Source organism: Solanum verrucosum, unplaced genomic scaffold (assembly GCF_900185275.1).
Source record: "Solanum verrucosum unplaced genomic scaffold, falcon-dt-bn FXZP01000208.1, whole genome shotgun sequence".
Lineage (NCBI taxonomy): Eukaryota > Viridiplantae > Streptophyta > Magnoliopsida > Solanales > Solanaceae > Solanum > Solanum verrucosum.
The window spans coordinates 1,009,657-1,025,549 of NW_026020329.1; the positions used below are offsets into that span (position 1 = coordinate 1,009,657).

General features: G+C 29.5%; 2 protein-coding genes across 2 annotated transcripts; one reads left to right on the forward strand and one right to left on the reverse strand.

The window, feature by feature from the left end:
• Nucleotides 1-936: 936 nt before the first annotated feature.
• Nucleotides 937-4,438, reverse strand: LOC125835977 (probable hexosyltransferase MUCI70). Its single transcript, XM_049515071.1, has 4 exons — nt 4,131-4,438; nt 3,838-4,047; nt 2,902-3,462; nt 937-1,320 (listed from the first exon to the last, which is right to left on the reverse strand). The coding sequence occupies exons 1-4, from the start codon at nt 4,384-4,386 to the stop codon at nt 983-985; spliced, it is 1,365 nt and encodes a 454-aa protein (XP_049371028.1). The 5' UTR covers nt 4,387-4,438; the 3' UTR covers nt 937-982.
• A 6,029-nt stretch (nt 4,439-10,467) lies between these two features.
• LOC125836036 (uncharacterized) lies at nt 10,468-11,220 on the forward strand. The gene has a single exon (XM_049515129.1). The coding sequence runs from the start codon at nt 10,468-10,470 to the stop codon at nt 11,218-11,220; it is 753 nt and encodes a 250-aa protein (XP_049371086.1).
• Nucleotides 11,221-15,893: the final 4,673 nt, after the last annotated feature.

Below are 15,893 nucleotides of genomic sequence, written 5' to 3' on the forward strand. Positions count from 1 at the left end.
TCGTAGCTCAATTCGGATCATGGTCAGAGTCGAGTTCCAATTCGAATGTCGGGTCTCATGTTGGGAGTAAGGGTCATGTACGAGATCAGTTGCCAGTATCGGGGTGGTTTCCAGATCAGAAACCTTTTTTCTAAAAAGTATTTTCCATACTCTAGAAAAAATAAAATATATTTTCTAAAAACATATTTCATTCCCCAATCATAGACTGGAAAATATTTTTCAATCACCAACCAAACATAAGAAAATAAGTTATAAAAAAATATTTTCTAGGAAAACATTTTCCTTCATACCAAACACATCCATAAAGTCATCATGGTCTTAAAGTGGTGAGGCGCGCAAATTATTAAAATTAAAATTTATTATTACTTGCCTATTTTTCTTGTCTTAATTGATATATTTCAACTACGAAAATTTAGTGGTCACAGGGTTACTTTACTAAATTAATCATATTAGTTATGCTTTAAATTTTTTAATGTAATCACTATTCCCTCTGTCCTAAAAAACTTGTTACATTTTTCATATATATGCCCCTTAAGAGAATATTGATTAGGATGAGTATTTGACTATAAGACTTTATTCCCTCTATTCCATATTAATTTAATTTTTGAGGTTTTTTTCATTATTTAAAATAATTGAATTGTTCAAAGTTCATGGATATTTGATTTTTTTTTTCCATATTTACCCTTACTTTTAATGAAATTTGATATTTTTAGGAGATAAATATATTATTAGAAAAAAATGTGAGTGGAAGTCCCAAAAATCTAAAAAAAAACCCTTGAAAACTAGTTTGACCCAGTTTTTGAGAATCTAAAAATATTTTATGCTTGAATTTTTAAAATCACACCAAACTACATGGCAAAATTAATATCGGAAGATAAAATTTTAAAATTTATGATCAGACGCTTACTAACTTGGCGTTGAAAAATTCTTATGATCAGTGTATATAAAGTGAACTCTTTAAAAAAAATACATGAAATCAATCTTAGGATTCACCCCACATTTTCAAAAGGTAGCTATCACACTTGCTACTAGTCCCATTCACAAGGAATTTAGAACTTGCCCTCTTTGTCTTTTTGGGCATCACTGTTGGTTTATTGACCCCATCATTTTTAAGGCTGTGCCTATACTCAACTGCCACTTGTTCAAATACTTCCACATCAAACATGTTCAGCTTTAGTTTTGGGTCCATTAAGTCCCTCACATATGCAAAGGGCAATTGGTCCCTTGGATTAAACCCTTCAAGTTCATTAAATAAGAGGCACGAGAATAAATTGGTTGCCACACTATGTTTCCTCAAGATTATTGCACTATCTGGTACATCTGCAAGAACCATGGGAAAAAAAACATAAACATAAAAGAAGGTTTTCCATAAAATTGGCTAGAAGAATCTCAATAAGACTAATTTGCAATAAAGTCAGACACAAACTATAAAGAATTTAGCTTTAGACAAGAATTATGCTTAAACTATGACTTCTTGGCCAGCTTGCGTGTATCTAAATTTATTCACGGGATACCAGCTTCCAAACAACAACATAACATGTACTAGGTAGATATGTTCATCAAGATTAGGATAGATAAAAATTAAGATCACCTAATATTTTTGTCTTTGCTGAAATTTAAACTTGAAAGCTCATAATTCTCAACCAGAAAGTCACACCCTAGCATGTTAAACTAATACATTTTTCTTTGTACAATGATCAAAATAACACACTTTTTATTAGGAATACCCTTAAAGAAGCAATCTAAATAAAAAATTCATCAAACTTTTTGGAATAGTGACTATGGGAGAGAGAAAAATTAGGTAAGAGCTTACAAGATGGCCCTACCATTAAACTACCTTCCAAAGAAAGAAAAGTGACAATAATCCAGTATATATATTCAAAAAATCATCGATGTTGAGATTTTGCTCATAATGTGACAATCCATTGTACCTCACTTATTTATAATAAATAAATAAATATACCTCAAACTTTTGTTTCTTTCTAGAAACTATTTGATGGGAGAGTTTAACACTAAAAATAATACTGCTACCTTGTTTCTTAAAAGTGGATTAACTATTTGAATATGTGAAACTGACTTTAATTAAATAAAAAATATGGATGTTCACCTAACAACAATATTTTATTTACTTTCCCTTTTTCTTGTTGGAGACGAGGAATGTGTCTTATTTAATGTTATATAACTCCAAGTATCACAGACAACTCATGCTTTTCCAAAAATATGCATTATTCAACGTCCCCACTTGTAATCCTCATTAAGAAATGCCGGACTTAGCTTGAACAATTAGTGCAAATTCGTACATCTTTACTAGCTAGAACAATTAGTGCAAATTCGTACATCTTTACTAGCTTGAACAATTAGTGCAATTTATGTGATTATATTTGACGGACACAATGTTTCAAAAAGAAAAAAAGTTTTCTTAAAATTTTATGACGTTAAACATAGTATTAAAATTCCATATGACTATGAAAACATGTTACTAAGGATAAATATGAAATTTGAAGTTGAACTGTTTCCAAACTAGAAAAGTATCATGTTTTTTAATATCTATCACAATAATAACGATATATTCAGTGTAATTCTACAAGTAAGAATCCGAGAAGGGTGGTGTGTATGTAATATTTGGAGTAGCTATCTCATTTCAACAACAAAAAAATACCTAGTGTAGTCTAACAAAGTGGGGTCTGAGGAGAATAGGATATATGTAGACCTTACCCTGACCTAAGAGGTGAAGAGATTGTTCATTATAGATCCTTGGCTCAAGGAATAACTATGCAAAGTAGTCCAGAAAAAAAATAACGAAAGTTAAAGCATAACAAACCGATATATTACGATAATCAAAGTATAAGAATCAACATATAATAACAAAAATCGAAGGACAAGAAACTACGAGATGATTACCTGAAGGGTAAGGCTTTTCTGGAGACCATGGTTGCAGGCCATTGTCACAATATGTTTCCATTTGTTTCATCAATCCATCAACATCCCACCATTTCTTCCATCTTGCAGTTGCCATGGCTTCTTCCATTGTATGGACATAAAAAGGATGTCTTGAAATAGCCATATCAACATCTTCCATAACAACAAGTGAGTGAATCAACAAGAATGGATCAACAACTAGCTGTATTTTGGCATCTATCCAAATGCTATATTTAGAATTTGGGAAAAGCCTATGAACTAAATATTTGGGAATAACTCCATTCATTGCTGAATTCTCATACAAATTTTCTTTTTCAACCTTCACAATTCTCCACACTCCCACTGAATTCTCCTCTGATGATGTTGTTGAAATTAAGTTGTGATATTGAAGTCCCTTGCGTGTCACATCATCAACAAACATGTAAAAGCATACTGAGTAGGGTGTATCTTTACCAAGTCCCTTTGGTTGCCTGATTTTGTCATGATCATTGAATATTGCTGAAATAACCACTATTCCCTTGCAATTTTCCATGGAAATCCTATCTGAAATTTTTTCAAAAATACAAATTAAAAACATTCAAAATAACACCTCCAAGTTTTGCCTCTTTGGTCTAGTAGTAAGAGCGCATCATGTGATATGTGGATTGACACACATCACTAGTTCAAATACCATCGTAAATGAAAGTGTCGTATATATTTAAGTAGAGAGAGGTAGAGGGACGAATTGTTATCAGCTGATCCTCGAAACATCTCCAAGATTCATTTTTTTTCATTAGTAATTATATAATGGTGATATTATTCCAGCATAGTAGTAAGAATTTATATCTTCAACAGCCACAATCAGAATTCACAAAAGGGAAAAAAAAATGTAGATAAAAAATTGCAAATCTTGTGTAATTGAGTATACAGATCACGAACCAAATTTAGTGATAGGAAAACGTTTGAAGAATCCACAAGGAACTTCAATTCCATCATGACGACGATGATCAAAATAAGAAAACCTCTTTTTGATACTGAAATTCCCACCAAAACTATCAGCATTCCCCTGAATATACCTCAAGTTTCGCGAACCAAGAAACGTAGAATTCTCACTGAATTCATTCATTTCCTTCAAAGCATTCCAATAATCTAACCAAAAAAGAATCACATTACTCAAAACAACAAAAAGATGATGAACGAATTCGAAAATGATAATTTAATTTTATAAATACCTGAGAAATAAACAGGGGAATTACAAGACGAACGAAAAGTAGGAAGGGCATGTTTATGTTCACCATAAGAAGAATTGTAAAGGAATAGAGGTGTTTGGATAGGATCATTAGGGGAATATCTGAATAGACAATTTGTTGGAGAAATAAAAGAAGTGTAAAGAACTAAAAAGAGAGAGGTGAAAAGGTAGATAACAGAAATGCAGAGAAGTTTTGAGTAGCAGAAGAGTGGTTTTGATGATGTAGCCCTGATCCCCATTTACCTTTTCTTCGTAACAGAAAAACTATCTCATACATCTTCTATTGTTATCATCGTATGAAAATTACTTGTATTTTTTTATTTTTGTCTTTTTCTCAACCAATTGTTATCTCATTTATATTAGACGGTGACTTCTTTTATCATCCAATAACCAATATATATGTATGAAATAAATAAACTAATACTTATATGTCCCTAATTATTTGTCCACTTATTTTACTCCTATTAAATATGAAATTACATAAGAAAACTTAAGATTTTCAAGAAGTTTTACTTTAATTCAAAGTAAATAATTGAGGATATAATATATATAAAAAATATTGTCCTTTTTGATTTGTCAAAATGAACAAGTAATTAAGAACAACTAAAAAAGAAAAAAATGGACAAGTAATTAGGGATAGATAGAATGGTCAATATCAAATTGGTAGGACACTTTGGCTACATCAAAACATAATTAGAGATGGAAATTTTAGAAAGACCAAATTCATAGACAATCTCTTTAATTAGTCATCAACTTTTATTTTGACACTTCATTTTAATTGTGTTTCATTTTAACCCTTCGTTTTTATTTTTGACGTCATTTAAAAACAAAAAATATTATTTAGTATAAGCTATTCATAGCATTTTGATAAAACTAAAAAAGGTCCGACATATTCAATTTTATAATATTGCGTATTTTTTTTTCGTTATTTCGATTTAACTCAAATATTCACTTTCTAATTTTTAGTTCAGCTTCAATACAGGCTAATCATTTGGAGTTTCGAAATAAAAATTGATGACAAGTCAGAGGGATTGTATATATATTTGGCAAAAAAAACATATTTGACTACATTAATTTTATTTTAATTGATAAAAAGAGTTTAAAAACAAAGTATTTTCCACTTTATATTAATTAAAGGATTTCAAAATTAAAAAAATAGATTCCTTCAAAATAATATTTTATTAGAAAAGTGAATATATACACGGTGCTTCTGATAAACCCGTAAGAGTACGTAGTTGATTTCCATGTCAGTGCCTTCTCAGGTCTAATTCAATTTATACTTCCTGTATAATTCGTATGATATTATACACATACAGGACGGCAAATTTCATTGAGGGTTCCCAAAAAAAGGTATGATATATACTATTAGAATAATGTAGATTACCTGCGCATTTTACTTGGGGATTATTTCTGCAGAAATTTCCTACCAATTTTTATGCAGAAATACAAAATTCCTAAATTGTAGATTTTTTTATATGCGAAAAATAGTTTCCCAGAAAAATTGATGGGTAAATTTGACGTTATTTTCGCAAAATTGTTAACTGGGGAATTATTTGGGGCAAATAATTTGCAAGTAGCATTTTCATAGGTAAATTCGCAAGTAATGAAAAAAGGGATTTATTTATCTCCTAGCAAGAAAATTCCTAGATAAACTTATTTGCAAATTTAACTAGAAATAATTACTTGGGAATTTATCTAGAAATATTATTTTTTATGTGGAGCTGGGGATTCATGTTCCATGAATTTACTTGGGAATTTTCTTACTTGAAGAATTACTTGAAGAATTACTAGGGGATTTTGTTATTGTAAATTTGATTTGATATTTTTTAGGGATTTACTTGGAAATATGCAAACTTGAATGTTTTTTATATAATTTAATTGGAGTTTTTTTTTATTGAAATCTACGGATATAGAATTAGGAGTCCAGGAGGAATATTTTCTTAAAAATATATATACAAAAATTAAAAATCATAAAATATAAAAAGGACAAATGAAACTACAATGAAATTTATTGTTAAATAATTACTCTATTTTTAGGTTTAATAAATTATTATGAATAATATCAATCTAATAAGGTGTTGAAACATTATCATAAATTTTAGGATGAATATTTTTAACTTATATATAATTAATATTTAATCTCACTAGACATCATTTTTTATTTTTTTTATTTGAAAGAAAAAAAGAACTAAAATTATATGGCCAGTTATCTATCTATATATAAAAGGAGAAATGATACATGTCAACACCATAAATTTTCAGAATTTTAAATAATTAATAATCAATAATTAAATAAATAAATATACACACATGTCAATAATTAGAATTTGAATGACACATGTCTACACCACAAATTTTTAAAATTTTAAAATTTAACTAATTTTAAATAGTCAATAATTAAATAAATAAATATAGACACATGTCAATAATTACAATTAGACACATTTATTAGACCCAATTAACTCTACGGTAGTTACACAAAATTTTAAATAAAATTAATCAATAATTAATTAAATATATAGACACATGTCAAAACTTATATTTAGACCCATTTAATTCTACGGTAACTATATATAATTTTAAATAATCAATAATAAATCTATTTTCTATTTATATATATTATTTCTATATAAAAGAAAAAGATAAAATGACACATGTCATTACCACAATTTTTTAGAATTTTAAATTTTAAATCATTTTAAATAATCAGTAATAAATAATTATTTAAATAATTACAATTGGATAAATTCTACGGTAGTTACAAAACAATGTAAATAAACAAAAAAAAATTATAAATAATTAATTACAAATTGATAGATTCTACGGTAGTCTATCTATATATAAAAGGAGAAGAAAAAATGACACATGTCATTACCACAATTTTTAAATTTTTAAATTTTAAATCATTTTAAATAATTAGTAATAAATAATTATTTAAATAATTACAATTGGATAGATTCTACGATAGTTACACAACTGTAAATAAACAAAAAAAATCTATATATAAAAGGAGAAGAAAAAATGACATATGTCATTATCACAATTTTTAAAATTTTAAATTTTAAATTATTTTAAATAATCAGTAATAAATAATTATTTAAGTAATTACAATTGGATAGATTCTACGGTAGTTACACAACAATGTAAATAAACAATTTATTTTATATAAATAATTAATTACAAATTGATAGATTCTACGGTAGTTACACAATATATTTTAAATAAACAAAAACAGATTATTATTTTACTATTACATCTTCTATCTACAAATACATAATTTAATTACAAAAGCTTAAATTTTAAATGAATATATACAAAAGATTCTCTTGTAATATCATATGTTATAAACCATTTAATCAAGAGAGATGATGAGTATCGCCTGTAACATCATATACTATAAATTCTACGGTAGTTACATAACATTGTAAATAAACAAAAATAAATATTATTTATCTATTACATCATCTATCTAATGAGTATTGCATGTAACATCATATATTATAAATTCTAAGGTAGTTACACGACATTGTAAATAAACAAAAATAAATTATTATTTAACTATTACATCATCTATCTACAAATATATTATTTTAATTACAAAAGCATAAATTTTAAATTAATATATACAAAAATATTCACCTGTAACATCATATGTAATAAATCATTTAATAAATATAGATGATGAGTATAGCCTGTAACTATCATATGTTATAAATCCTTTATTCAAGATAGATGATAAGTATATATAATACGTAAGAAGTCTTAATATTTCATTATTTTGTATTTAAAATTTATACCAAACAATAAATATATTTTTACATAAAAATACAAGCAGTTTTATAACTTCTCAATAACCATCCAATAAACAAGGAAACTTAAACTACAATTATTCACTGCATCTTGAAATTCCCATACTATATATAGATATCTTTCAGAAATAACTTTACATACCTTTACATTGTTTGACGATTGTTCTGAGATATTCAATAATATACATGGCTTTGCAATTTCACACAATCTTAGAAATTACATCCAAATCAATGCACTGGAACTTGAAAGTTTGTGTTATTCGATTGTGGATAGTTCCTGACAAATTAAAATTAGAAATACCTTACTCTTTGGAGATGATTTTACAGGACGAAAAGGTACTACTCATACAAATAGTTTTTATATACTCGATATAAATTATCATAAAACAATATTTTGTTTTATTTCAGAACGATTGTATTCATGCATCACTTGAAAGTCTGTAATTAAGCATTTCAGAGAAATTCTATATGAACTTGATGTTTTTCGGATGAATTACTTTGTGGTTGCCCCAAACATCATGAAATTTAAGACAACGACACACAAACACAAGCTTAACTTCACTTTGACTACAAATGTTAAGGAAATTTAAGATCCTTCTTTTCACATAGATATATTCAATATCTGCACCTTTGACCAATTGACAATTCATCACAATGTTGATGAGACAGAGCTTTTGGGTAATAATGATATGTTATTCCATTCATTAGCTTTTAAATTTACAAAATTACTAATGTATTTTCTTTGCAGATGTTGTTGGACATGTTGTTTCATATCAACTAATTCAACAGATACAGCAAGGAGATAACAATAGTTATTTTATCAATATTGTTCTAGAAGATGATAAGTAATTATTTTAAATTCAGTTTATTATTATATATATTCATTTATCATTTATATATTAAAATGTAATTAAATTCCATTAATACAGTAAAAATAGATTGTCAACAACATTATGGGGTGAACTTGCGGATCAAATACAACCACATTTGACGAAATTTGCAGATGAACCTTTGATTATGATTTGTCAATTAATGAAGGCACACAAATTTAGAGGTTTAAACATTGTAACTTCAGTAATACAATTTTAAAATACAAATTTATTTTGTATAAATATTTTGACATTGTATAATATCAATCATCAGAAAACTACTCAGTACGTAGTTGTTGGTATCAAACCAAAATCTGGATTAATCCTAATCTACCTTAGCCTAATGAATTCAAAGACAAGTTAGAAAATTATTTATTTTTGCTTAGGCATGTATCTTCAACATTTGCAAGGTAGTTAATTCTTCTTTTGTTTAATAATAATTCTAAATTATATCAAAACTATATGTTATGAATATTTTTGCAGATTGATTTCATCATGTGATTATTAATATGAGAGGCTCCCCCAGACAAGTTCTCAAAAACATCATTCTATTACTGATGAGTTGTCTAAAGGAGTTGTATCTTTTACATATCTTGTAACTATCATCTATCTTTATTTATATATATATATATTTATTTATTTTTTATTTATTTTTTTCTTCTATGAAGTGACTTATGTTTTTAAATTCATTAGTAACAGTAGGATCATTAAATTTAACTTTACTTCGTACAAAATGTAAACAACACACTATTAGCCGATTTGTACAAATACGTGAGTGCAATTTAAGAGACATACCTTATTCCCTTGTGTTAAAAAAGATGACACTTTGGCGAACAATATGGTGGATCCATCCCAATTTATGAGTTGATATATTCAGAATAGAAATCAGATATGCTAAAGCTCAAATTTGACAAAAAAAAAACACCTATAAGTATCTTAAGTATCCACACTTATAGTAAGTTCCAACAATATAAACTGCACCATTATGACGTCCAATAAATAAAACCCTGTTTTTTAAACTCACCAAACAACAAGCAATTCATCTTCATTCTTCCAATATATATGTTTAACAACCATTGAGTTCTGCTTCACAAACTTGATGTGCAACAACAAATCCTCCAGAGCCACCACTTACCACATAAATATCCTTATTTACCCCTTTGAAGGGTCATACAGGATGTTCAATATCAAGATTTTTATTTTTGATCTCATGGACAAGCTCTAAAAGAGCAATACTACTTGCCTTAACACATACAATTCTACTCATAGTTTCACAAAACCTGCTAGAACCAAATTTCTTAGGCTTCAGAAACTTTAACAGCAAAATCATGAAGTTGCTGAAGAAATTAAAGGTTAAATGGGTTTTCAAAATAGTATGCAACTTTTTCCAAAAGGGTCATGAATTATCTCAACATATTTCAAAAGCTTATTTTTAAACTATGTGATATGTGGAGTAAAGCTCCTCATAAACAACCTCCTGCTGAATTTCATTTATCTGGTAGATAAAGTATGATCAAAATAGCAAATTTCTCAATCCACTATCCCCGTTATCCCAAAAGGTACCAGACAGGATATTGTTAATGCAATTGTAAATTCATCATATTTATGGCCACATTGTCAACTATTGACTCTAACAAAGAATATGAGGTTGCAAAGCAATGCGAACGATACACGTTTGAAAGAATTGAGAGATTTTTCTAATTGGATCTTGAAAGTTGGGGATGGTAGCATTGAAAGTTCAATTGATGGAATAGACAAAGTTTTAATACCAAATGATCTTCTAATAAATGAGTATACTAATCCAATAGCATCTATTGTTGAAAGTACCTATCCAGATTTCATCACTAATTGCAATGATATCGAATACCTTCAACAAAGAGCCATTCTTGCTCCAACTCTTGATATGGTTGAATCGAATCAGTATATGATCACCCTTAATCATAATCCTGAGAAATCATATTTAAGATCTGATAAAATTTGCAGGTCTGATCATACTTATTCAGCTTTAGAGCATGTACACACCCCTGAATTTTTGAACAATATTAAATGTTCTAGCGTTCCAAATCATTCAATCACTTCAAAGGTTGGGGTTCCAATGATGTTACTAAGAAATATTGATCAGTCAGCAGGATTATGTAATGGAATTAGATTGATTGTTACTAAACATGGAAATCAAGTAATTGAAGCAAAGGTTTTATCTGGACAGATGATTGGCCAGAAGATGTTTATTCCAAGAATGACTTTAACACCTTCAGATTCAAGAATTCCTTTTAAGTTTCAAAGAAGACAGTTTCCTATAACTATATCATTTACTATGACAATCAATAAGAGTCAAGGACAATCTTTATCCTATGTGGGCTTATTTCTGAAGATGCCATTGTTTACGCATGGATAATTTTATATTGCTCTTTTCAGAGTGACAAATAGAACGGGATTAAAAATACTTACTTACGATGAAGATGGGCAAATAAGTAATGAAGCCACAAATGTAGTATATAAAGAATTATTCCAAAATCTAATTTGACATACACTGCATTTTTTAATTTTATATATATACTAGATTTTTTGTTGTGTTTGTTACAATAACTATTATATTTGTTTTAGATTTCAATACTTATGTATTTTAACTTATTAAGTTAACATTAAGCACATACACATTAATAAAATAACAACAACAAAGAAAGTCCAAATTACTTTGAAATATGCAATAGTAGATATGTACTACCCTTAAGTAGCTCACTATAATCACTGATATTTTCCATCAATACACTAGCAGATAAAATTTCTTCCATAATCAACTTCTCCGCCATCTACAAAACACTTATTACAAAGCATATATGAAAACATTAATACTACTACTATCAGATAGTTTTATCCATATTTAAAGTACAAATAAATTATAAGACTTCACACATTTTCAATCTTTACTAATTTTTAACTTTACTCATTCTCAAAATAATAACAGTGACAAGTTTCTAAATTATAAAGGTAATTTTTTCAAATTATGATTTGGAGAACAAGAAAATTATAACTTTTTCTGATAATATATACAAAAAAACTATGTCAATAGCTTTTAATAACCTGTACAATGTGCAATATTGTGGATACATTACCAATTCTAAATCAACATATCCCTTAAACTCACAATTTAATAAATATTTAATTTCAATTACAATCAAATGCCTTCTACTTATCATATCTTTTTAACAACTTGTGCTTCTACTTATCAGATCTACTTTTTAAATTGACCTAACTATTTATAATAACAACCTTATATAATTATAGATAAAGCAGTTTTAAATATGAAATGAACTCTCATTTTTTTACTTACATAGCTAATCTAATTGCTTCAAAGTTCAAATAAACAATTCACATTAAAAATTGTCAAGTACAAGTTACTCCGGTTAGCTAGGAAAACTAAAACTGAGATTATCATATACGAAATCTCTGAATCTCCAAACAAAATATCAAAATTTGTATCAACATAAGCTTATTATAGCTTTGAAATAACATGCATTTACTACTTTATAATTTAAATTAAATTTAAACTATTAACCCATATCTTACCATCACAAATAGATCTGAAAGAGACATAACCTGATAAATCTCATAAAAATAAATCCAAAACAAGAACTACTTCATGCTAATATATTCTTCAATGGAAGTTCTCATTAAGAAGGATCAATATAAAAAATGTCAAAAATTTAACTCACCATTTCACAGAACATTGGATTTTTTACGGAACGATGCTAGATTTGAAAACAACTCCGATCAATTCTTTTATGCCATATCCATTAATCTTAACTTGCTTGAAGAAAGTCAATTTTATGCTATGTGATCATTTGCATGTTCAAATGTTGAAATTGTAAAATAAACTTTACCATAGTTGTCACACCCCGAGCCTACACCCTAGGAGAGACTGGCACTCGAAGACCATTGCTGGTCTCAAGCGAACACTTGACCTGACTTACTAACTTAGTGAAAGACTTTACTCATCACATACACATTTATGAAGTAACTAGAATGTTATAAAGGAACATTCAACTAGCCATTAAGGCAAACTCAAGTCTTTAACATATGAAATGAAAAGTAAAGACAACTGAATTAACTAACTGACTATCTGTCTGTCTATGAAGCCTCTAAACAACAGAGATGGATGTCGGGACAGACCCACGACATCCTAATAAACTAATACTAAAACTGAAAGCAATGAAAATGAGTCCTCTGAAATGCAAAGAGGCTCACCAAAAAACTCTGAACTGCTCACTGGATCAACGATACATCGGATGCCGATCCTAGTTACCTTTGTCTGCATCATAATAAGATGCAGGCCTATTGGTATCAGTACATTGAATGTACGAGTATACGAGTTGGAATGCTAAACACAACTTAAACTTGAAAAGAAACTGAAAGGAAACTGAAGAACTTACCTGTCTCAACTCAACTCAACATAACTGAACTCATTTCAATATAAAGTAGTTTTAAAACAAGTGTAATATAAAGAAAAATTGTTTAAAACATGATGTCAACTCTGGGAGTATGCAAAGATACACTAAAACTCTGAAATGTATGTAAAAATACAAATAACTGTGTATATAAGAATACAAATAACTTATGTGGGAGTTTCTCTAACCGACAACCATCACTTAAGAGCTATAGTGATGATACATCGTTCTTCCTCACGCTGCCAGTGCATCCTATACCTTGCCACATGTATAAGACCTGAACTACTAAGTGAATCCACTAGTCTATGCGAAAAAGATTCATCTACAAACTATGACCCTTTTCTATCCATGATGGCTACATGGTTTATGGGGGCTGTGGGTTCTTTGAACGCTCCCCCATATCGGTGCTCAATACTACTCCCAAAATATGATACTAGCTCTTTATGTTTAAAAAACATACTTCTTCTGTGATTTGAGATTATTGCTCAAAAACTTAGCTCAAAGGCTATCTTGGAAATCAAAGTTTCCCCTCTTGCTTCATTTAGAAAGCGATTTCTCTTTTCTGAAAACTAGCCCGAAGGCCCTTTGGAAATCGAGGTTTCCTTTCTTGTTTAAATGTGAAATTATTTTAAACCCTTTGGGAATACATAGTCCCCATATACTTTGAAATAAATGGACTTCAAACTTTACTCTTTACTCAACTTGAACTTTAAGTCTTAAAACAAGGTTAAAACATTTATAAAAGACTTTTGAAACTTTGAAGGACTTCCCTTAACTTGACTCTTGACTTTGATTTTAACTGCTCTTGACTTGACTCTTAACTGGTCCTTGAATTGAATTATGGATTCAAGGATTATAATTTGTGATTGGAAAGATCTCATGATGTTTAGGAATGATTTTAGATAGCTAAACATGAGAAAAGACCGAAAATCAATATTTAAGGGTGGGTCCACGACGCGGAGAAGCTTTTAAAATTTAGTTTCGAAAGTAACTTTTGAGGCAAAAGATTCCGTGACGGCTACGCGACGCGAAACAAAAATTCCCACTTCTGGGAACCAGCTACGCGACGCGCCCCCATCTTTTAATTTCGTTTGATGAAATTTTTTCTTCGATTTCAACTCTAAACCCCCTAAACTCCATGGGTTCCTTTCCCAAACACTTAGATTAAATGTTCAAAGTACATCAGATTCTACTCAAATCGAACCTAAAATCACGAATTTGTATCCAACAACGATTCAACGAAACAAGAATTTAATGGAACTTCAACAAACCCATCAAGAACTCAATTTCTAAGCTTTCAATAACTTAAATTCGCTGAAATAAATCATGATTGGCGCGTGATCGAATTAACCCAACGCTATGTGATCTCACATACCTTGTAGGGATTATCCCTGATGAAATCCACAAGCTAATCTCGACAAATCTTGAACAAATTTTGAACGTTCTTGCTTCCCTTTATCCTTTCTCTTTTCTCCAAGCCCTAGCGTGTAATTCACTTTTCTAAAACTGACTAAAATCAGATTTTACCCTAATTAAACTCCTAAAATGAATTAGAATAATTAGGAAAGGAAAATACTAAATTACCCTTCCAAATCCGGAGTAGACTTTCCTTAATCCAATAGCCCAACTTCCAAAGGGCATAACTTACTCATACGAACTCGTAATCGCGCAAACTCGGCGACATTGGATAGATCATTCCAAGAGCTTTCGAAACATATATGGAATTACACCTAACTCATTCTGAGCTAGGATTTATGGTCATTTGAAGTTGACCAAAAGCTCACTTTTTCTAACCTAAACAAATTTCCAGATTTCCAATTATTTCCAAAAATGACTATTTCCAATTCTTAGCTTCTTCCTAGCTATTTCAAATTGCGAGATGTTACAATATCTCCCCCTTGAGAACATTCGTCCTCGAATGAGATTACTCTTACTTGGCTAAGGGTGGTAACATCAAGTTCAAACACCCAACAAGCAAAGTAATTACAACATGCTAACTTATAATTTAAAGAGTACTAAGAAGAGAATTAGTACCTTGGTCTGCATTTTCTCCGGACTCAAAGAGATGTGGATATCTCTTTTTCATATCTTCCTCAGATTCCCAAGTAGTTTCCTCATCAAATTGGTTCCTCCAAAGAACTTTGACTGATGCTACCTCTTTTGTTCTCAACTTGCGAACTTGGAAAATCTAGAATCTGAACATGAATCTCCCATAAGACAAGCTATCCTTGATCCCAATATTTTCAGTTGGTATGATCAATGAAGGACCGCCCATGCATTTCTTCAACATGGAGATGTGAAACACCGGATGAACCGCGGCCAACTCTTGTGGTAGCTCCAACTCATAGGCTACTTTGCCAATCCTCTTGGATATTCGATAAGGTCTAATATACCGGGGAATAAGTTTCCCTTTCTTACCAAACCTCATAACACCCTTCATGGGTGAAACTTTTAGATATTCCCAATCATCTACTTCGAACTCTAACGCTCTTTTCCTAACATCAGTGTAGGATTTCTGACGACTCTATGTCGTTTTCAGCCTCTCTTAAATCACTTTCACCTTCTCCATACCTTGATGGACTAAATCTGGTCCTATCAACCCTGCTTCACCAACTTCAAACCA